This window comes from Mastigoproctus giganteus, chromosome 9 (genome assembly GCF_048544385.1).
Source record: "Mastigoproctus giganteus isolate SK-2022 chromosome 9, ASM4854438v1, whole genome shotgun sequence".
Classification (NCBI taxonomy): domain Eukaryota; kingdom Metazoa; phylum Arthropoda; class Arachnida; order Uropygi; family Thelyphonidae; genus Mastigoproctus; species Mastigoproctus giganteus.
In genome coordinates this window covers 103,884,009-103,907,887 of record NC_143583.1, presented here as the reverse complement: position 1 = coordinate 103,907,887, position 23,879 = coordinate 103,884,009, and the positions used below count along the sequence as shown (strand labels likewise).

General features: G+C 39.7%; 1 protein-coding gene across 1 annotated transcript in view; it reads left to right on the top strand.

Annotated features, from left to right (window-relative positions):
- Window positions 1-468: 468 nt before the first annotated feature.
- Window positions 469-23,879, top strand: part of LOC150080606 (A disintegrin and metalloproteinase with thrombospondin motifs 6-like) — a 518,673-nt gene continuing 495,262 nt past the window's right edge. Inside the window, exon 1 of the mRNA XM_090381965.1 lies at window positions 469-851. Within this exon, the coding sequence (XP_090238091.1) occupies window positions 773-851 (79 nt within the window). The 5' untranslated portion in view covers window positions 469-772. The remainder of the gene's footprint in view (window positions 852-23,879) is intronic.

The window sequence follows — 23,879 nt, the reverse complement described above, 5'->3', positions numbered from 1 at the left end:
TATTCGAATTTACTGTGTGGTGAACGAAAAGTACTGTACCGACTACCACAGACAGAGTACAGCCCAGAGTAGTAACATATCTTACTTCTCTGTGGAGTACAGTACTACTCTGTGCCTACTACGGCGTGCGCCACAGAGTACATGACATGCTCATGATACGATGAAGCAGTATTTCTCATGATAGTTGTACTAATACATGAAGTGAGACTCATGTTATAGATGTATGTGGCATCACTTTCTTTGTGTATTTAAATAAACGAATTTTACATGTCTACCATGAACGTACCTCAATACATCCAACACACACAAGCAAAACAACGCTGCATAAGTCTTCGTCTATGATGAGTATTCGTTTCTGAAGATGACCGTTAGAGGGCAGAGTTTCTTATCATGAAAGCAACGTCTAATCTTGGCTACCGTAATAAAACAACAGAATTTTTGGCGAGTGATTTAAGTTCGCTGCCAGGCGTAGTACGGGGTAGAGCAAGTGTTCTTGTAGCTGAGTATTCAGTGATCAGTTGAAAGTAGCGTGATGTATAGCGAAATAGTCGCGATGACGCTACAGTTTAATAGTTTTAAATTGTGTGGGGCAAAGTCTGCATGAGAGCCTCGGCTAGCGTTAATGTTAGGTCGTGGCAAAGTTCAGTTACTCCTGCAGACTATTTTAAATTATTTTTTTATTAAACAAAGGGTCTTTTGCATAACAATTTTTTCAGCTATTAAAAGGCCGCTGGTACCCGTAGCTGCCATCGGAGATTGACAGTCCAGTAGGATGGCCGGAACAGCTTTAATATTATTACTTACTTTGGCGAATTTGTTTACTGAAGCTGTACTTTTGGACCAAAAACAATGTGAGTAATACTAGTTTTCATTATGTAATTGTACGTGTGCTAACACAACAGTTATGTTGTTAAACCTTTCTGCGAAATATGTAATCGAAAAAATTAATAATAAATAGGAAAATTTGACTTTCCAATTTGCAACATTTCAAAAAAGTATTGCCTTTTATGCTCTTAAAAAAAAAAAAAAAAAAATCTTAAGAGAACTGCTTTTAATTCAGATGATTTTTATGGGAAAATAGAGTCATTTTATTGTAAACTTTACCATTTGAAATGCAGTTGTTATTAATAAATACAGTTTATAAATATTTCGCGTATATGCTGATCTCATTGTAATATTATTTTTGATGATAAATGACCTTTGTTCGAATTCATATTTTCGATATATGTTGCAACCGAGTCTAATCCAGATATGCACTGTTGATGGGATTTATATAATTGTTCCTTCCAATAAAGTGTGTCTGCTGCTAGTTTGTTCGCCGCGAGAGGATCATCCTCTATTCCAGTTATATTTTGCTTCAGTACTGCGTTGCATCGTATGTGAAATAAGGCAAAAATTTACCATTATATGTCATTGACGATTAGAGTGAAAACAGGAAAGAATATTAATTGTCCTTATTACTAAACTAAAGATTACAATTTACATCGCCCATCCAACAGAAATAATGACGAATAATAATAGACTATTAGAAGTTAACACTGCACGACTGATCTGGAGATGAAAATTTCGCATTGGTCAATAGTAAATTGTTTATTCGATATTACTGGATGTCATATTTCCCTCAACTCAAATTGATAAACATTAACGAGCGGAACGCTAAACCTGACAACGACACAATATGCTTTTTGTCAAAAGCTGAACCAGAACATGAAACATCATACCCCAGTTGTCACTGGTTTGGCATTTGCATGTCACGATGAGTTATAAATGTGCCCCAACTTGTAATACGGAATGGCCATCATCCTTCCTTCTGCATCCCAGGAGATGGATGCCATGACTTCCCCAGCCGACTTCTGCACTCGGAACTTTTTTTAGGAGGAAGAGAAGAGGGATGCCTCATCTGTTTCGATTGTTCTTTTGTTTTAGGGTGGAAGTGGTGCACCCATGTTTCCTCCATAGTGACATACTGCCCCCCAAACTTAGCTTCAAAGTGCTGGCCAATCTCATGACAACACCTCACTCTTATAAACGTTATTGATTTAGTATCTACTACATCCTGTATACCGTACATTTTATGCATGCAGCTGCGTTTGTATTGTATACTGTTTAATAAAAAAAAAAAAAAAAACCTTTTAAAAATTACTCTGTACTTATTGCGGTGACGCAATAATAATTATTACACACCAGTAAATGAATCACAAGCCCTTATTAAAAATGTGAGTTTCTATTATCTGAGGTTTCCGTTATCTGTTTAATTTTCTGTAATCTGTTTACGAGGGGGGGGGGTCGAAAAGTTTCTAACCTTTCATAGAAGGAATGCTGGAAAATTGTGAAAACTTATTTTGATATAGTCTCCACTTAAGTCAACACGCTTTCTGGCACGACCCACTATTTGGGTTTTTTTCCCAATCGTTTTCGACCTTTTTTTTTAATAACGGCACCCCTACTCAATTTCTGCCTGTTAGACCTGATTTTCTCTCTCTCTCTCTCTCTCTCTCTCTCTCTCTCTCTCTCTCTCTCTCTCTCTATATATATATATATATATATATATACACACAGAAAATTTTCCGGTGGAGCCAAATCCAGTGAGCAGGGCTGATGCTGTAATAGCTCGAACCCACAGTGTTGCCCGATCGCAAACGCTGTTTTGCAACAAGAAGCAAGATGACTCCTTTGGCCAATTTTCCTCCCCTCTTGAGCTTCACTTCCTCGCAGAAACGCCTCAATAGATTAGAATAATACTCAGCGTTGATAGTGGCATTCGAGGAAATCAACCACGATCACTCCATCCCAGAAGACGGATGCGATGACTTTCCCAGCTGACTTCTGCACTCGAAACTTTTTAGGAGGGGGAGAAGAGGGATGCTTCCACTGTTTCGATTGTTCTTTTGTTTCAGGGTCGAAGTGGTGCACCCATGTTTCGTCTATAATGACATACCGACGGCGCCCAAAACTGAGCTTCATTGGTTTCAAAATGCTGCGCATCTCATGACAACACTTTTCCCGCTTGTGATCTGCATTCTGTGATTTAGGGACCCACCTTGAAGAAACCTTTATTCCTAAAATAGTCACTGCAACATCGTGAGCTTGCTCATGGGAGATGTTGAATGTTGTCTCTGTGTACTTCAGTGTTTTTCTGCAGTCTTGTATGATCAAGTCATGAATGGCATCCACATGTGCAGGTGTCGCACGGTACAGGCCTCCCACTGCTGGGTGGCCTGTACCGTGCGACACTGCCTCGTCCACGCAAATTCTGTAACGCAGTTTTTGACCACGGTGTACGAAGGACAAGATTCCCCTAATGTTAGCTGCATGCCTTCATGAATTTCTTTCTGTGATATTCCCTTTAATTGAAAGTAGCCGATGACTACACGGTGCTTGATTCTCTTGACAGTTCTATCTTCATTCACTTTACACACTTCAGCACTTTCTGTAAAGGAGAAGAATATAGAAACAAGCCTGAAATTATTTTTGTAAACATGCAAGAAAGTCACAGCACAGATTGGCAACATTTTATTTCAAAACCTTTGCAATTTATATTGGGCTAAAAACTTCTCAATCCTCTTCCCCAGTATATATTATACATTATATCAAACTTGTCGAATATTATGTTGTTAGTTCATAATGTTTTTCATCTACAAAGATAAATCATATATCATTCGAAAATATTCAACCAGAGTCAAGTTTATTATATTATCTAGAATTTAATGAGTTAATTTTTGAAAAACGAAATTAAGTAATTGATGTGTTTGCGCAAATGACTTACTGATATTGTAAATCGAGATATTATAAGCCCAATGGCAACAGTTGAATCAGTAGTTAAACGGATAAAAGAGATTCATTGATGTTTTTATTAGTTCGGGTATACATGATCAAATCCAGATGTAGGCTTTTTACGTAGACTTTCCTCCCCACAACTATTCATTGGTTCATTTGAAAGAGAAATTGAACGAAGTGATGTAAAAGAGCATGTCACCTAACAGTTTACTGATTAAATAAACTAACCACGATAAGTTAAATTGGAACTTTATTTTTGATCTATATAACTGTCCCCCCACTTCATTTTGCGATCCATTTGTACCACAAATATCTCAGACAAGTCGATTATAGAATCTGGCATACCTTCGAGTATGCCAGATTAAAATTAATACATTGCAGATGTGTTGTATACTAAATGTGTAAATCAGAAGAGGCCCCAGGTCTATCAGCGCCCTGTGCAAGATTTTTTGGTGTGCCCTCTCCGACTTGAAATTTACAGCAAATCAGTGAATTTTCAGAGACTTTTGCGCCCCCTAAATTTTGGCGCCCTGTTCGGAAGAACCGCTCGATCGTGCCTTAAGACGACCCTGTGTGTAATCATAGCACCAACGCTTAACATTTATAAAACACATTCTCAAATAACTTTGAATACAGTCGACTTTTAAGAAACACAAGATGGTACTTAATCTTACCCGACGATAATCCGAGTTACATCAACTTTTTAAACAATGAAGATTCCAGTTTTTTTTTTTTTTTTTTTGCCAGTTGAATTGGTATCGAATATTAAAAATGGTAAAAACCTTTTTCATTTACATTCCAAGCACACCTCTCGAAGCTGGAATGAGTTATATAATAGTTTGAGTGACCTCTGACGTAGATATAAGGGCCATCCGTAATTACATATATCCATATATGTATTATGTCTTCAAATTGCGTGTGTTCTCTGGTCGATTTGTCTGTTTTGCTGGACGAAAAACCCCAGTTTCTGGGGAAAAACCTTTCTATCTACGCCTGAAACAGACTAACTCAGCCATGGAGTGGTAAAGTCCTTTAAAGTTCCTCGCGTCATCGACGGGATTCGAACCGGGGCCTTTTCCACCAGGTGTGGGAAGGACGGTGACGATACCACTGTGCTACCACGCAGACTGTCCGAGGCCACTACTCAGATGTGCACTTCTCCCTCCTCAGATAACTATGCCACATGAACTTTCATTATTATATCATTTGACTCTTGCGCCCGAAGTGTCTGGTTTGCCACATCCTCAGCTGGGCTCCGACACTTCAGTATGGGAATATTTTTTAATGTTTTTCAAGTATCTTTGATAATGGTTTCCCATTAAATTAAGCTGAACTAGCTGAGCTTTTGGAATAGTTAAACTTAGTAACCCCAAGGGCTCACATCTGGTGAGTATGGGCTTGGCACACCCAGGGTCCTGAGCTGGATATCATCATTCTTCTCTTTCTTGGCGATTTCCTTCTACTTCTGATCTCTCTCTCAGGGTAACTCGGGAATTTTTTTGGCTGGTGCACCATACAGCTAATAATAATAAATAAAGCCTTTTTTACAATTTACATCTGGTTATCTAAAGAAACCAATTATTTTTAGAAATGACGTGATAAATATAAGGAAATTTTGTATTTCAATGTTCACTATCTAATCTCTTATAAAATGCAAATCTGTGCATAATTATATTTTTAGCGCTATTTATTTTCTTTATTATTTTAAATTCTGTTAAACAGTTCATATTTCAAATGTCCATATAATCCCTTTTCTCAAAATATTGCACAGTCCTCCTTCTCTTATTTTAAAACTTATTTATATTAGTAATGCGTATCTTGTAATTGTGTTATTAATGTTTAATCAGTTTAATATTATGCCAATATACCGGTAATTAACTTCATTTGCGTTAAAATATCTCACGAAAGCTCTGTCTACTTGAAGAAACAGTTGTTAATCTTTGTATAAAATTATCATAAAATTGGCAATCTTTTACACGACGCTGCAAGACTTTCTTCTGTTTGATATTTGACTTTTTAGCACTGAGTTTTGGAAGCAATCTAAGCTTAACTTCCTTCTTCGTGAAACCACGTATTCTTACCAGTTTTTAAATTGCCAATAACGATATGACTATGAAAATTATTCTCATAGCGAGTTACACAGATGTGGACCATCTCCGTTATACGTTTTGTGCATAACTTGACTCTACCGAAAGTATTCGGACGCCATGCCCAATGAAGCGAACAGTGCGAACAAACTGTATACAAAAGTGCTCATTCAATAGCAGAAATATCATAACCAAGCAGAATGAGTCGCGGTAAGGCTAAGTGGTTCCAGAGAAGACATTTAATCTTCAGCAATTTATCATTGCATGCAACAGTCATACGCTTGAACTTCGCAAAGTCAGTGTATGTAGTTAGATTATTAATGGATTTTAATTTTTTATGAATACCGCAAATACGATAGATATTAGAACCTATAGTACTTAGTACCGTGCATGAGCTGAAGGTTGAGAAGATGAAAGGAGATACTTGTTGACATTAGACTTGAATTTCTGAAGATTATAATTTTCACGAAATACATGTGAAGGAAGGTTGTTTCAGAAACCTGAAATGAAATTCAAGGGATGAATGAGGAAGAAAAGTTGGTTCTGTGAGTTTGTAGTTGAGCTATAAGTGTACGTTGACGGGTTGCGGCACGAGTTTGGACTGGTTTGGAAGAGACAGAGAGGGGAGGGGGGGAATTATAGAAGCCATTTCAGAAGAACAGCGACCATGGAAGTATCTATAGAAAAGGCATGCAGCAGAAATAGAACGTTTATGAGATAGTGGAGAGACTGAGTGATGGGTCATTAATTAAGCTAACTGCCCTCATTTGAATGGAGGCGAGAAGCCTGAGAGAGATTATGGGAGCACCGCCCCGCAAGTAGGAACAATATTCCGTGATAAGACAGATTTCAGATTTGTTCAGAGTGATAAAAAGAAGAAAGGGAACACTGCGAGCGAAAGAGAAACCCCGTTTTTTTTCAGATGCAGAGGAAGCAATATTTCTAATGTGCTTATTCCAAGAGAGAGATGGTCAGAATAATACCTAATAGATGTATGCGATCTTGTCTAGAAATCTGAGTGTCATCGAAGATAAGCATAGCAAAAGAATCCCTTTTTTTGTGAGATATGACAGGATTGAAACTAAGATATCTTTGCCCCACTGGAGATCAGCATTTAAGGAATTGATGGATATTGGATATTTTTGTGCAGGACAAGGTTTCTCAAACTGGAAGGTAGCGTGGAGTGGAGAGCAATGTGCTATCATCAGCAAAACGATGGTTAGGATTTCTTGTCAATGGAAGAAGGTCATTAATATACAAGAGAAAGAATGTGAGAAATAACTGAACCTTGGGGAACACCAGCATTAGTGGAGAAGTTAGAAGACGGAGCCATTTACCATCACCTGCAGTGAGCGGTCAGAGAGAAAATTGGACGTCCCATTACAAAAAAATGGTAGACTATCCATAAGATGGAAGCTTGTTTAGAAGACATATTCCAAACCCGATCAAGAGTTTGAAATGTAAAGAGCAGCGGCTTTAGTTTCACCAAATTTTTCCATCGAATTTGTCCATAGATGGGTAATATAAGCCATTATACACCAGTGGATCGACACTGACGGAATCCATGTTGTATATAAAATTGTATATATATATTCTCTGTAAGTTCTTGTATATAAAATGTAAAGAATTGTGTGTACAAATAAATGGAAAAAAAAAATGGAATGGAATCCATATTGGCGATCATTAATGAAATGATTTCAAAATAGTGTAGAAGTTGTCAGTTAATGAATTTTTCCGTTACTTTAGGTAGAAGAGAGTTAAGTTCAATGGGACGATAATTGGATGGGAGGGATTTCTCATCCCTTTTAGGAACTGGCTGGTTTGAGCAAAGTTCCAACCAGAAGGAAAAACACCAGTAAAAATGAAGCAAAGAACAGAGTAAGCTCAGGCGCAAAGCTTTGAGAAAAACTGGAGAATATCATACCTAGAGCTTGGTATCAACATTATTCAAAATTCTTCTGCCATCTTTTTGATGGAAGACCACAGGGAGCATTGAGTGGAGTGTACTGGGAATGGTAGGTGGTGGTTAAGATCGTCAATACAAAGGTTAGAAGAAAAGTGGGATGCTAGTAAGTCGATTTTATCTTTGGTTCAGGAGGCAATAGATCCATCAGGTTTTAATAGAGATGGGAGTATTGATGAGCAAAAGTTGTAGCTAATAGCTTTGGCAAAAAATCAGAATGGTCGACTACCGTTTGGACAAGAAAGTTTTCTACTGTTAGCCTGTTGAAAACCAAGATAAGAATGTTGCATATTAGCAGTATCACAAACTCTGATACTGCTAATAGGCAACATTCTTCTCTTGAACAGTCTTAGCACATTTATTGGAAAGCGAAGTTAGGTAAAGGATGAGATTTTAAGGTAGAGTGTTTTAAATAAAGGATTTCATCCCTTCGAGAATAATTTTACTGACACTATCTGAGCAAACATTAACATCAGAAGATTTAAAACAGTAATCCAACCAAGGAAAGAAAATAGAAATCTCGCAGATCATCCCAATTAAATGGGTAACATTCTTTTAATGCCAAACAAAACGAGGCTCAGAATGGGCACAGGAAATAGGCTCCGTTGGAGAAGAGACCATCAAGTTGTGATCTGAGGTGCGTAGGACTGCTCACCTTGATCATGTACTTGGAAGGGTTGTTTATGAGAAAAGATCAAGAGCGTTGGCTATGTGGTTAGCATTTCTGGTAGGAAAATGAACAAAATGTAAAATGTGCGAGGTCATTAGTAATTTCAAAAGTCTCAGCATCTCATTCATCTGGATCCGTGTGATTAGAAAACGAAGCCAGCTGTAGTTGCGAGCATTAAAGTCACCAAGGAAAATTATTTCACTGCTAGGAAAGTTGGACTGGAGAGAGTCAAGTTTCAAAGAAAAGAAGTTAGTTCCAAGTGATTAGTGAGAATCTGGAGATCGATAGAGGCAACAGATGAATTTGACAGAATGAGAGAGAGAGAGAGAGAGAGAGAGAGAGAGAGAGAGAGAGAGAGATTTTAACCCAGAGAAGATCGAAAGAAAAGATTCCAAATTGCTAAGTCTCTGACAGGAAATATCAGAGCTGACATGTGCAGAAACTTAAAACTTTGAAGCGAAATGAATCGTGCAGGGAATAATTCGAACAAGTGAGATGACCAGTGATTAAATCGACTGATAACTGGGATTCTGTCAGAAAAAGTAAGTGGCTTGGCAGACTGTAAAAGGGAGTGGACATCATTGTTGTTGGGTTTTAGGCGTATCGGCAACTTAGGCTATACATTATGTCTGTAAATTGCGGGTTTTTTGCGTTTGTTGGACGAAAACCCAGAGTTTCCAGGAGAAAAGACCCATGTTACCGTCGCCTAACACCGACTAACTCAGCCACGTTGTGAAAAAGACCAATAAAAATCCGTCGTTTCATTGACGGTATTCGAACTCAAGTCTTTTCTACCTGCTGTGGAGAGGACGGCGATTATACTGTGTTATCCACGAGAGCATGAATATCATTGAGATTGGAACTGAGGCCAAGTATATTTGTGAAATGAATGCGGAAGTGTTTGAGAGCTTCAGATCTTTTCGCAGATAAGTTTGTTCTATTAGTTTAGCTATTCATGGTGTATTCCGTAGTAAAGAAAAGCTGGAAGTGGGGGAATATTTTGTATAAAGTAATGAAATTTTTGGATATGGCGTACACACAGCAAGAATATATCCAGCTCTTTGACATAACGTGGCCTCTACAATGCCCTTCCCCCACCGCGCATACACACTTCTCGGGCTCCTTTCGGTCATTATCTGGCAGAGTAGAGGCAGCGAGGTGTATGAGTTAAGCGCCAAAGCAACTAAGGCAATAAGAATACACGAAGTGTTTGTAATTGCATGTATTCATTGGGCTGTTTGCTAGACAAAAAACGCAATTTTCGGAAAAAAAAAAAAAAAAACATGCAGCCCTCGACTGAGAAACTCAGTTACAGATAAAGCCCAAAAAATGCTCGCGTCGTTAAAAAGATTCGAAGCCTTTTCACCCGGTTTGGGAAAACTGATTACACTTCGTTCTACGAGGGTGCCGACGTAGTCAAAAAAAAACAATGGAACAAAGAGGGCGATGCAAGTGTCAGGTCAGGTAGGCAAAAAAAAAAAAAAAAACCTAATAGACAAAAGCAGATGAGTTACTTCCTCTTTAAAAACTTACGTTGGAGCTCCAGATATCCACAAACGCATTCACAGTCCATAGGGAGCTGCATAGCATGAGTTTTTGTATTAGGACTGCTCCCACAGTTCGAGGTGGTGCATACACGATCGTTCTCGGACCATGGAACAGTGGAGACAGGAATTTAATTATGGCTTGAAGAGTCGTTAGTTTTCATATTAGTTGGTCTAGTGTGAGTGTGAAGAATCCTTGAAAACATCATCTACCGCAATGTATTATGCCCACAATAAAGTTCGGAGGATAGTGAGGCATGGCTTCAAGCTGCTTCTCGTGGTCTGGGCTCGAACCATTACATTGGTTGTAGTGCTAAAAACTGTCAGTGACGGGTCGTAGACTGGCACCTTGCATAATGCGGGTGCCCACACACACACTCTCAATTGTGTGGTACGGATCGAAGGTATTCCGTGACGGATCATTGTTGCATATTAATTTGTTAATTAAAACACCATTTCTCCAACGCTGATGTTCGAATATTTTTGTAGGATAACGTGTATATACGCACAATGGTTACCCTGATTATCCGGTGATTTCTGAAGGTCAAAATCATCCTGTTAATTCATAATGTCAGAGTAGATCTTTAAACCAACAGTGAGCTTTATGAACTTGGAAATAAGCATTTGCTCGGGGACGTCGGGGAAAAAAAGGAGAGACGGATCAATAACCTCGGGTTTGGAAGCGGTTTGCAAGAGATCCGTTTTAGTTCTCATTGTCCATATCTGCACTATCCCGTGAGGTAACCAAAGTGAAAGATTGGGAAAAAAACACCTTGGACTACAGCTGTATTTCGCTTTCCAGTAAATTCTAGGCCCTGCTGAGATGGTCACCAAACTCATCGAAAATTTGATAAATGTTAGTTAGATGGAATTAAAAAGCTTCAATAAACTCCTTTCGACGAAGTCCATAGATAAGATCTGTGTCCACTGCAGCTGAGTGAATGTTCGAGGAGACAGTATATTGTCTCTGAATTGCGTGTATCCTTTGGTCGATTTGGACGAAAAACCGACTTTCTGGGGAAAAATATGTGCAACACCCAAGACTGACTAACTCAGTCGCACTGACATAAAAAATCCCATGCATGAAAATTCCACGCGTCGTTGACGGGATTCGAATCTGGACATTTTCCACCCGGTGTGGAAGGACGGTGATTGTATCAGTTGTGTTATCTGCAACGGCAAGGCAGCTGGGGCTCTCCTGAAACAGCCGTGTTTGTAATGACCAAACTTTTGTTACAGAACTCGTGCTGTTCCTTAACCAAAAGAGGTTTAAAGTAGCTCAGAAAACTCGAATTACATTCCCCACCCCAACGAGTTTCCACATATTGGCCTCTAATTAGAGGATTACTATTCGTGCTGCAGTTAAGTTTTGGATCTTAGGCAAACTTTTTTTCTTTTCTTTTTTTTTAATCCTAAAAAATAAAATTTTTCTTGCCAAAAAACAAGCAAGTTGACAATAGTATGCACGCAATTTACAGACAAGATATATTAATGCCTCGATTTAGATGCTTTCTATCGGTGAAATTCCAGTTAAATGACCGCCTGCTCTCTTGATTTTTTTTTTTTAAACTGCTCAAATTGAAGTCAGCTCATCTCAAGCCTTCTAGAGAGGCGGAAGTGGATAGAGGGAGTTTGTTATTTGGTTTTTAGGAGCATTAGCAACTAAGGCCATATTGCTCGGGGATTTTCGGTGGTCATTCCCTGATCTTTCCGCATCCTCCGTATTGGGTGGTGACGGGCCCGAACCCCGGTCTAATCAGGAAGCGTGTGCTACGCACTGCTGCTCCTTCCCACCTGGCTACGGAGGCGCCGATGGAGGCAGTAGAAGTGCTCGTGGCAGTAATACAAAAATAGTGAGTTGGATGGCAAATGGCTGAACGTGCCATTTGATCAGATAATGGGTAGAACTTCACTCGTTTGGATTTGAGACTTAACAAGAAGACAGTTTCAAATTATGATTGTATAAATATCAGATTAGGTTTAGTTGAAATAGCTCGTATTGGAACTCTTTACAGGTTATTTCACTTCTCTTCTGGCTTATAGTGAAGGTTAAGTAATCCAGATAGTTTTTGGATCTGATGTATTGTTATGGAATTTCAATTTATGGTGATATGAGGCATGTATTCCTAAGGAAATACAATGAGAGTATTTTTTGAGGTAGCGCATTCGGACACAACGACGGGTTTTATCGTGCGCTTGATTATATTCAACACAATATCAGACATTGTTCCTTACTGAAGTAGCCTTAGATGCTGATGCGCCATAAAAATCCTAATAACCAACCAACCTTACTGAAGCTAGAGCGATGGTTTGAGAGACCACATTGGGATGCTTAATTCAAGGGCCTTCTGGAAGGAAGATTAATAGTTGCTAGGAAGTTAATGAAGTCAAAATTTTTTTTTTTTTTTTTAATTTTGGTAGTTGTTGGCGCATCGGTTTCTGTGGCCATAGTGCACCTCCAAAGGTTTTTACAGTACTTTGATCCATGCCCGAGGCGGGATTCGAACCCGCGACCTTTGGGTTACCAGGGAGGCACTTTATCCACCTGGCTAGCCCGGTCGGCCATGAAGTCAAATTATTGTTCCGCGTTAATATTTAAAAGATGCCTTTTCAAATATCTTTGAATGCAATCGACTTTTAAAAACACTTACGAAATTAAATTATCATTCACCACAAGGTTAAAATTCCTACCTCAGGGTTTAGCCTTTATTGCTTAAAGATATGAATAAATATTACAAGGCAGTACTTACTGTAAAGCTTGACTTTCTTACCATCGAATTAGGTCAACGTGTTTGCTTTATTTTTTTCACAGGGGCTTTTTTCATATGGGCTTGGCACACCCAGGGTCCTGAGCTGGATATCATCCATCCATCTCTCTCTCTCTCTCTCTCTCTCTCTCTCTCTCTCTCTCTCTCTCAGGCGCCTCCGTAGCCAGGTGGGAAGGAGCAGCAGTGCGTAACACACGCTTCTTGATTAGACCGGGGTTCGAGCCAGTCACCACCAAATACGGAGGATGATGAGGAAGGGTCAGGGAATGACCACCGCATATTCCCGGAGCAATATGGGCTTACTTGCTAATGCTCCTATAAAAAAAAAAAAAAAAAATAGCAATAGCTCTCTCTTCCCCCCTCCCTCAAGGTAACTCAGAATTATTTTATTTTATTTTATTTATTTTTATTTTATTTATTTTTTTTTTTTGGCTGGTGCAGCATAAGCCTCAGGCTTTCTTGCACCATGTAGCTAATAATAATAATAATTCACATTGGAGGCGTGACATTAACAAGAGCTGCGCGTGCCAGAAGTGTCATGCGTGCCGCAACACCATCTTTAGGCCAACCCGTGAGGTAGGGATTTTTATTTATGGATACAGTATACCATTTATAAAATGTAAAAAAAAAATAACATCGTTATTTAAAAATTATTCTTTGATTTTTCTCACTGAAGAGACCCCTACACGGTTATTTTTTTGGGGGCTCTTTTGTAGATATTTTGTCTCAAAAATTATAAATTCACTCGGGCTGTGAACCCATACTTACAGAGACACACTTCAAGATAAAGGCAGTAGTACTGGTACAGGGCCGTTCCACAAGTGCTCAGCTGCTAGAAATAATACTGGAGCTATCCAGTCATCCTTGCTGAGATTGTGAAGGGGGTCATTTTCAATCGGAGCACTGGTGCGTTGTACCCGCCACACCCTCTCATCCCCACGGATCGACTTTGAAATGGCGCACAGTGATCTTCAGTAGTGGCCGTTAATGCTGGAAAGCACTTTCTGAAATACTCGCATCAACACCGTCTCGTGGCTATTTGAATCAGAGGCTATTTATTTATTTATTATTATTTTTCTCTCATAATTAAAACTGGCTGCTATTACTTGAATCTCTCATACACTATTTTTTTTTTTTTATTTTTTTTTTTTCACGTTGCGAACGAGGAATGTATTCGTTAAATTAAGAATCATAGTTCTTAAGTTTATGTAATAAAGTCTTATCCAACGAGAAACCAAGTGCTTGAGTTCATGCTTTGAACCTGACTCAATACACTAATCGGTGATAAATTGGAATTAGTCATTAGTTTTTTTTTATTATTATTTCTTATTATTATGAATCAACAGGGCTTACCTTTATTTTTGATATAGGAAGCTTCTTTTCCAACTCTCCTTGTCCAACCCGCTAATAATTGATGGGGAAGGCGATATCAATTTTGCAAGACGTCTTGCAAAATTGATATCGCCTTCCCCATCAATTATTAGCGAGTTGGACAAGGAGAGTTGGAAAAGAAGCTTCCTATATTAAAAATAAAGGTAAGCCCTGTTGATTCATAATATAATAGAATATAGGAAATATCGAGCACTTAAAAGCTCTCTAGTATCAAAAAAATTATTATTTCTGCATGTGAGGCATACGCACACAATGATTACACAATATTTCGTCCGTGGTAGGTGGAAAATTTTGATATTTCTTTCGCAGACTCCAGATTGCCTAATGAATTCGTCAACATTGTTTGCAAATAACTGTTTCTACATATTCCCTATAGTATTATTATTTTTTTTACTGCATCCTGCTTTTAGCTTTGCATATTTGTAAAGAATTGAAATTTACTTCTATCTTGGCTTACGTTTTTGGAATAAGATTACAATCCTTCATAACCCAACACGGAACTCTTTAGAATTTGCAAAACAATCACTTCAGTGAGGTCTGTGATTTGGCAGTAATCCAGATGTCTTGCATGTTTCTAGCATAAGGAAGTTGATTCCATTATTCTTGTCAACAAAGCGAGACTTCCTGGAGGAACCTCCTTCTACCTTCCCACACCTCTAGAAAAAAAAAATTGCGCATCCTCATGTGCTCCAGCGTTAAATATTCCACATGTGTTTTTTTTTTTACGAACTTATTCTGAAAGCCGAGAAAGTTAACAAATTGAGAACCCGAACCGACTTCTTTTACAAATGTCACTGCTTTTTAATTACTGTATTTTTAAATTATCTCTGAGTTAAGTGTAAAAGGTGGCTTCGGCGAGCAGAGAGAGCCATCTCAATATATATTTTTTTATTTTTTTGTGTGTTTCTTCGTTCAAAAATTGTTAAAAGGTCAGAAAACCACTAACAAAAAAATGAAGTGCTTATCACTGTTAAGCCAAAATCCGAGGATTTAGTGTCAAACAACGTTAACTACAAAACTGCATTTTCTTTTTCCGATAACTTTAGTTTTACTTTATACAAATAATAATGCATATCATGTCATAGACTGTATATCTCTAGTATTTTACAAGTTAGCTTTGATAAACACATTTCCCGTAAACCAAGAAAATGTCAAATGACTTTTTCTTGGTTAATTCCAAAAGCATCAATCTACAAAATGATTTTGCAGTTAGCGTTGTTTGACACTAAACCCTCTAATTAAAATATGCATATTTTAATTCGAGGGTTTTTTAACACCTCTCCCATAGGGCTTCTCTTAGTTTCCTGCTTGTACTAAGTGTTCTTCTAACACTCCATTATTCCAAAATAACCAAATTCCACAACACTCCATTATGCTAAAGGTGTTCCAGTTCAGATCTGGATTCTGGGCTTGAACTGGCAAGTTCAGTACATTTTTCTCCTGAAATCGTTACTGTATTAACGAGCTTTAATTTGGAGCCAAAATCTGAGAGTTTAGTTTCAAATATTGTTCCTTTTGCATTTCCAAAATGCAAATAAGACAGAATTGTTCAAGATGTCACAATAGACAGTTTCATTGAAGCTGTCTCCTGTGACATTCCAACTGATATTTCCAACTGTGCTACCGCGGCCCTGTCAGGCGAGGGTAGCATGGATCCGCCCCCCTCAGGAAACTCGTGTTTTCTTTCAGAAAATCGACAACAGTGCACACACAATTTGCAGATATTATATACGGCTCGAATTTATGCCAGTTTGTGCTAACTAATGATGTAAGGGCCACTAGGGCAAAATACAAATCCATTAATTTTTATATTAACATTCTGCTGCTCGACCGGGGGTTTTGAATGGAAAAATATCTCAGCCCCACATGAAAGGTTACTTTATAAGCTGGAATTGGTTGGAATCACAGGGAAAATCCTTAGATGGATGGCTTCATGGCAGGAAGCAGAGGGTTGTGGTAAATGGCTATTCTTCAGATTGGGCTAATGTAAGAAGTGGGGTTCCTAAAGGATCAGTATTGGAACCATTGTTTTTTTTTTATTTTCTTCAATGACACCGATGAAGGGATAGAGGACGTGATGTCTAAATTTGCAGATGATGTAAACGTTGGTATAGTAGTTAATGATCACTACCAAGTAGAGTTTTTTTTTTTTTTTTCAGAATGACCTAGATAGACTTCAGGGAAAGTCAGAAAAGTGCCAGCTAAGCTTTAATCCAGCAAAGTTCAAGGTCTTACTCCTGGGGAACAGTAACCCAAAAATAACTTATACCCTTGGTGGAGTTGAACTAATGTCAGTAGCAGAAAAAAGGGACTTGGGATACAGTCAGACATGAAGTTCGCTGAGCATTGGAGACAATTTTCAAGGAAGGCCCGTGGTGTCCTAACAATGATTTATTGAACATTTGCTAGTAGAGATAAGGACGTCATAATCCTATTATATAAGGCTATTGTTAACCCATATTTTGAATACTGTATTCAATCAAGTGTGCAGGCCACACCTAAAACAAAAAAAAAACATCGAGCTTCTTGAAACGGTCCCAAGACTGGTAGCTCTCCTGGTGAGATCAGCAAAAGGACTTTCATATGAGGAAAGACTTTGGAAATGTGGGTTGCACAGTTTGAACACTAGGCACCTTGAAGGTGACTTAATTGAGTAGTAGAAGTAGTGGCATGAGATGCAAGAAAGCAAATGTATGAGCTTATGCAGCATCAGCCAAAAAAAAAAAAAAAAAAAAATCCACACCATTCCTCCAAATGCCTGTCCAGTTCCTCCTTAAATTTATTTAACCTATCAACTTCCACAACGACAGATGGTAATTTTTTCCAGCAATTAACCACCCGCTGGCTAAAGGCAAATTTCCGCACATCTATTCTACAACTGTCTTTTCTTAATTTGAATTTATGCTCCCTTAGGTTCGTAATCTCAACAAGTGGAAGGATCCCATTAGAATTCAGCCTGCTCAACCCATTCAAGGCATTATACACCTCAATCACATCACCGCGCAGGTGGCTAGTCTCCAGCCACTGCAATTTCCAGAACTTAAGCCTCTCTTGGTAAGAGGATCCCTTCATTCCCCTCACCAATCTTGTTGCCCTTCTCTGTACACGCTCGAGCAAATCTACATCCTTCCTAAAATGAGGCCCCCAGACCTGTACGCAGTACTCAAGGCGTGGCCTGACCATTGCCCCTTATACATGGGGACAATCACCTCCTTTCCCTGCTAGCAAAATTCCTATATATCATTGACAAAATGCAGACAGGCTGCCATGGCAGCCTGTCTGCATTGCTCAGAAAACTTCATACTTGACTGCACAATTACTCTCAGGTCTTTTTCATTGTCTACCACCTTAAATGTAGTACCACACAGTTGGTACGTTTCTCTGGGGTTACTTCTACCCATATGCACTACTTTGCATTTGTCAAGGTTAAACTTCAGTTGCCATTTCTTAGCCCATCTGACCAAATTTTTTAGATTCTGTTGCAGTAGCACACTACCATTACTGTCATTAACAACACTGCAACCTTTGTATCATCTGCAAACTTCGAAACTAAGCCTGATATATACCTTCATTGATAAATATACAAACCAACAGTGGACCCAACACCGAACCCTGTGGGACTCCACTAATAACATTAGTCCACGAAGAGCAGCACGCATTGATTACCACTCTCTGTCTTCTCCCACTCAACCATCCCTTTATCCATTGTAGCAACTTACCCTTACCATTCTGCTCCAATTTGTACAATAGTCTTCCATGCGCAACAGTGTCAAAAGCTTTCCTGAAATCCAAATATATGATATCAAAATTATTTTTTGCATCCAGTTCCTTTGTAACCACATCATAATATCCTATCAAATTTGTCAGACAAGACTTTCCCTTAACAAACCCATGCTGTATCTGAATTGTTGTTGCAGTCTTGTCTAGATGATCCTGCAATGCATCTTTAAACAGTAACTCCATTATTTTACCCGGAACAGAAGTTAAACTAACTGGTCTGTAATTACTCGTGTCACCCTTCGATCCCCTTTGTGAATTGGGGATACATTTGCACATCTCCAGTCCGTGGGGACCTCCCCTGAGTCCAAAGATGCTCTCATAATTATGGCTAAGGGTTTGGTTACTTCCTTTGCCGCCTCCTTTAATATAACTGGATAGATCCCATCCACCCAGGTGCCTTTCTTATGTTTAACTTCAACAATTTCTCCTCCACTTTGCTCTCAGTTATTACAAAATCATTAAGCACTCTGCTACAATTTGATAACCTTCTGCCATTTTCGAACCTTAATAACTCCTCATGTCTGAATGTAGATGCAAAATACTCATTCAGTTTGTTTGCTATCTGAGCAGGATCATCAACAGTCGAACCATCGATGTCAAGTGAACCAATCAGATTCATCCCCTTCCTTTTAGAATTTATATAAATAAAGAAATCCTTGCTGTGTTTCTTAGCATCCTTTGCCAAAGATTTCTTGTAATCTGCCTAACCTCCTTTGTGACCTGATTACAGACTAGATTATATCTGCCATAGCCTTCTGAGTCGCTTGATAAATTATATGCATCCCATGCATTTTTCTTCTCTGTCACGAGTCTCATTAGCTCATTTGATAACCATTTAGGCCTAAACTTTCAACAATATTTCTTAATAGGTATGAAACTTTTAGTAGTTTCCACAATTAATTCCTTGAATGCTTCCCACTTAGAATTTACTGTTGGTAACATCGTCAGTTTATCCCACTGTACTCACCTTTACGGAAGCAAAAACCCTTTCCTTTACCCGTGATGGTAATTATATCTTTAAGTAAATCCCACATCAGTACACTGTGATCTCTGCCACCCAGTGGTTCCTTTATCTGCAAATTCTCAATACACGAATGATCACTGCTGATAACCAGATCAAGAGTATTACCCTCTCTGGTTGCCTCTCGAACATGCTGTTTCAGAAAACAATCCAATAAATCCACAAAAGTCTTACTAGTGTGTGAGTGACCAACACACAAGTTCCAGTCAATATCTGGGAAGTTAAAATCCCCCATTATAAGTCATTCTGATTTACTAGCCCACTCTGTTTCTCTGTACAATTGTTCATTCGAGTAATTAGGCCTATAACAAACTCTTATTTTTGGTTTCGCAGTACTTGTCACACCAAACTGACTCAACGGTGCACTGTTCATCTATATCAACTGGATGCACTTCTTTTGATTTTATGTTTTTCTTAATTAACAGCATGACACCTCCTCCCTTCCTACCCTGTCTATCCTTTTTGTACACATTATACTCCCCAAATTCCAATTCTGCATTCCTAATATCAGTGTGACACCACGTCTCTGATATCCCAACAATAGCTGCCTTTGATGTCTTGACCAGCATTTCAAATTCATCAAATTTATTTACTATACTTCTAGCATTGGTATACATGCAAGTATACATATTCCTATTCCTAGTTACCCTAACACATCCCATATATCCACTTGTTTCACAATGACTGCCATCAGTCCCTGAAACCCCCAGCATTCCTCTCTCCAGATTGCTACTTATTGTAATAGAAGTTGTGCAAGAATCACCTTTACCTCTTCCTCTGGCTATTTTTAACCTTTTAGTCTGTGAATCCCCCAAGCTAGCAATTTTCCGACCCACCTAACATTGCCTCGGTAGCATCAGCAAATATTCTTGCACCCTTTCTATTTAAGTGTATCCCATCCCTGTAGAAGCAGTCTCTCCTGTTAACGAGCACAGACAACGCTGAAAAAAATTCTATCTCTTGAGCCTTGCACATTCCCTCCAGGTTCGAATTGATTGACAAGGCTTTCATCATGTACTCCCTCCTATCGTGTCTGGGCAGAATTGCAGACACTTTCAAATTTAACCATGAATACGACTTTTTTGCAACATTGACCTGTACTTGTTTAGTAAATCTGCAGATCTCCTACTCTTATTGTGATTGGTGCCAACTTTTACAACAATATCACCTTTTGTGCCCTTAAAAGATGATATATGCTTTACAACGTCATCAACTTTTGCTCCTGGCAGACATACCTTGGTCCTGTTCCATCTATCCATTTTACACAATATATTCTCCGTCTCCCTGACAATAGTCACCAACAATAACTAGTTCCTTTGGGACCAGCGCATTCTGCCTTGGAGATTGCCGCTGTGTTGCCTGATGCCCAGGAGTGAGCCTGGCGTTGAGTTGAGCAGCTGAGAGCTTGACGGGCCCCTCATATTAATTTCTTCAAGGGCATCTGCCCTACACCTCAAGCTCTCATAGATGCCCAGTAAAACGCTGAGTTGATGCCTAATTTCTAGACACTCTCTGCACCTGGCACACACAAAGACATCTTCCTTGGCTAGATCTGTTCTGTTCCAGAAGTTGGGCAAACATTTCACAAGTTGCACTTTTTTTTTTTTTTTTTTTTTTCGGCTGTGATGCGTTGGAGAATCGTCCCTCTCAGTTCTTCCCCGAGTCACAGCACTCCCGCCACTTTGTGCCCATTGCTTTGCTGCTCTAGTCTTTGGCATGCTATTTTCAATTAATAAGATCAATAAATTTAATTAATTGTCAATACTACGCTATCTAATAGAATCCTAAATGCAGTGATGCATATTACGCTATATAATTATAGGTTAGAGCCACCTAATTACCACAATTAAAAATTTGAATTCCCTACCACTCTATACAAAAACAATGAGTCGAGGTGTTAAGACTCTGAGAGGCAATAGTAAAATGAATGAGGATGAAATTTTCACGGTTATGAAGGATTCTGGAACTAGGGGCCATAAATTCAAGTTACCTGGAGAGATGTTTAGTCTGGATTGCAAGTAGTTTTATTTTAGCTAGCAAGTTATACACCGATGAGACAAAACATTGATCAGTGAGTCATTATGCAAATCGAAGCAACTGCTTGATTGATTTTTTTGATTTGGTAGTTGTTGGCGCATCGGCTTCTGTGGCCATATTGCACCTCCCAAGGTTTTTGCAGTACTTTGATCCAAGCCCGAGGCGAGAATCGAACCCGCGACCTTTGGGTTGCCGGGCAGGTACTTTACCCACTCGGCTAGCCCGGTCGGCTGAAGCAACTGCAGGTGAACTACGGCAAGCACGCTGGACAGGACACGGTATAAAAAAACACCTCACACTTTGAGCTCCGTTAATCAGTGTTACGCTTATACTTCAGATGGGAAAGGCAGCAGACTTAAGCAAGGTTGATAAAGGCCAAATTGTAATGGCTAGACGACTGGGTCACAGCATATCCGAAACGGCATGGCTGGTGGGATACTTACGGTCAGCCCTGGTTAGTACCTACTGAAAGTGGTCTGAGGAGGTAAAATCCACCGGCAAGGTGTTGGACGACCACGGCTTATCGATGCTCAAGGTGAGCGAAGGCTCTCCTGGATGGTAGGTCGTAACAGAAGGGCGACTGTGGTTCAACTCGCAGGTAATTGGATTGCTGGTGACGGGAGTAATGTGGCACAATACACAGTACATTGCATCCTGCTGAAAATGGGGCTTCATAGCCACAGGCTGCTAGAGTTCCCATGCTAACCCTGGTTCACTGGCGACAGTGCCTACAATGGGCACGCGAGCATTGAAACTGGACCTTGAGTGATTAGAAGAAGGTCGTCTGGTCTGATGAATCATGTTTCCTGTTGCACCTTGTGGATGGCCCAGTATGTGTGCATCGTTTACCTGGTGAAGTTATGGCACCAGGATGTATCGTGGGATGAAAGCAAGCCAGTGGCTGCAGTGTCATGCTTTGGGCGATGTTCTGCTGGGATAACCTGGGTCCAGTCATCCATGTGCCAGGCACTCAGACATCTACCACCTACCTAAACTTCCCAGAGATGAGGTGACCCCTTCCACCCTTATCCCCAGCTTGGCACCACTAACACCTGGCAAGATTTTCTTCTGAACATCCTGGATACCATCTTCAAGAAGCTGAATGATCACAATACCCCAGAACAAATGCAACTGTCACGACAATGACAATTACCACTCAGTACAGACTGAGAAACCCTTCACTGAAACAAAATTAGCAAATGCAATAGCCAAACTCAAAAATAAAAACATACCTGGGTTAGATATGCTAGAACCCGAAATTGTTAAAAAAAAAAGTGGCACGGTACACTCAGAACCTCCTGTTTAATCACTGCCTCCACAATGGATGCTTTCCTACAGTGTGAAAAACAGCAAGCATAAAGCTAATACTAAAAAGCCTGACCAAATCTGACAAGATCTGGAGTCCTATTGCTCTCCTCTCCGTTCTGAGTAAAGTCTATGAAAAGCTCCTCAGGCACAGAATAGATATACACCACAATGCTGCCAATCTACCTGCGAAAAACCAATTTAGTTTCAGACATGCTTGAATGCATTTACAAAGTGGTCCAAAACTGCAATCACAAGTTTCTACTGGTTATATCTGTTGACTTTGCCGGAGCGTTTGACATCCTGTGGTAGCTGAGCATCCTATGCAGGCTCAGATTGGCAAATCTCCCTGACAACCTATACAGTGTCATCTCAAGTTATCTCACAAACAGAGCTATATCGTAGTTCAGGCACCCTTCTGCATGGTGGGCAAGCAGGTTTATCGGCGCTGTCCATGGGGATCAGTTCTTGGTCCCCTGCTCTGGAACTATGTCCTTGATGAATTTCTAAACTTGGACTTTGGCAAAATGCAGACCCTCGCCTATGCCGATAATCTCACTGATCCTCACCCTCAGGCACAACTGAAAATTACAGCAAATCAGGCTCTTACAACCCCCCAGGACTGGGCACACAAGCACCACCTCATTATATCACTGGCCAAAACGCAGTTCATCCTACTCAAGGGACATCTTGATCCCAGGAGACCATCGCAAATTAAAATTCAGGACATGACCATCAAACTCAACACCCAACTTAAATACCTTGGTGTGATCCTTGTCAAGAACCTGACATACCTTTCTCACTTCAAATACCTAAAACAGAAAATCAGGAAGTATGCTGCGATGGTCGCCAGGGTGATACGTCGGGACTGAAAAAACGTACTCTTGCATTATTTTACAAGGCAGTTTTTATCCCTGCCATCACCTACGCTTCAGGTGTATGATACCACAAGTCATCCACAGTAGTCAACTGATGCAAGCTGGACACTTTCCAACGCTCAATACTCCTCACCATAACATGTTCCTGCAATACTGTCAACACACATCTGCACATCAGGTTCTGGAGGGCACCCTTCCCTTTGACCTGGAGGTGGCACGCATTGGAATACTCTTCCAGCATAGCAGAGGAAAACCTACAACATATCAGGGTTATACCACAGACCCTTTGAGCAACTATCGTGCTGAAAAGATACAACTGAGAACCCATCTAAAGCAAATCTGGCAAATAAGGTGGGTTCTGTCAACCAAAGGCTAGGTAACCTGGAAATTCATCTTGGATGTCCATAAAGTCTACCTGGTATCCCCGGGATTATTCACCACATATCTCCTCACTGGACATGGTGCCATCAGAAGTAAGCTTACCCTCCTAGGAATAGCAAACAATCCATTATGCATCTATGGTGCCCAAGAGACCTGTGGCCACCTGCTACATGACTGTGACCTATACGACGACCTCAGAAGCAACCTCATTACTCGGCTTCAGTTCATTCTGAAGAACCAAGAACACCTTCTAGAAGATGACCAGACCTATCATGA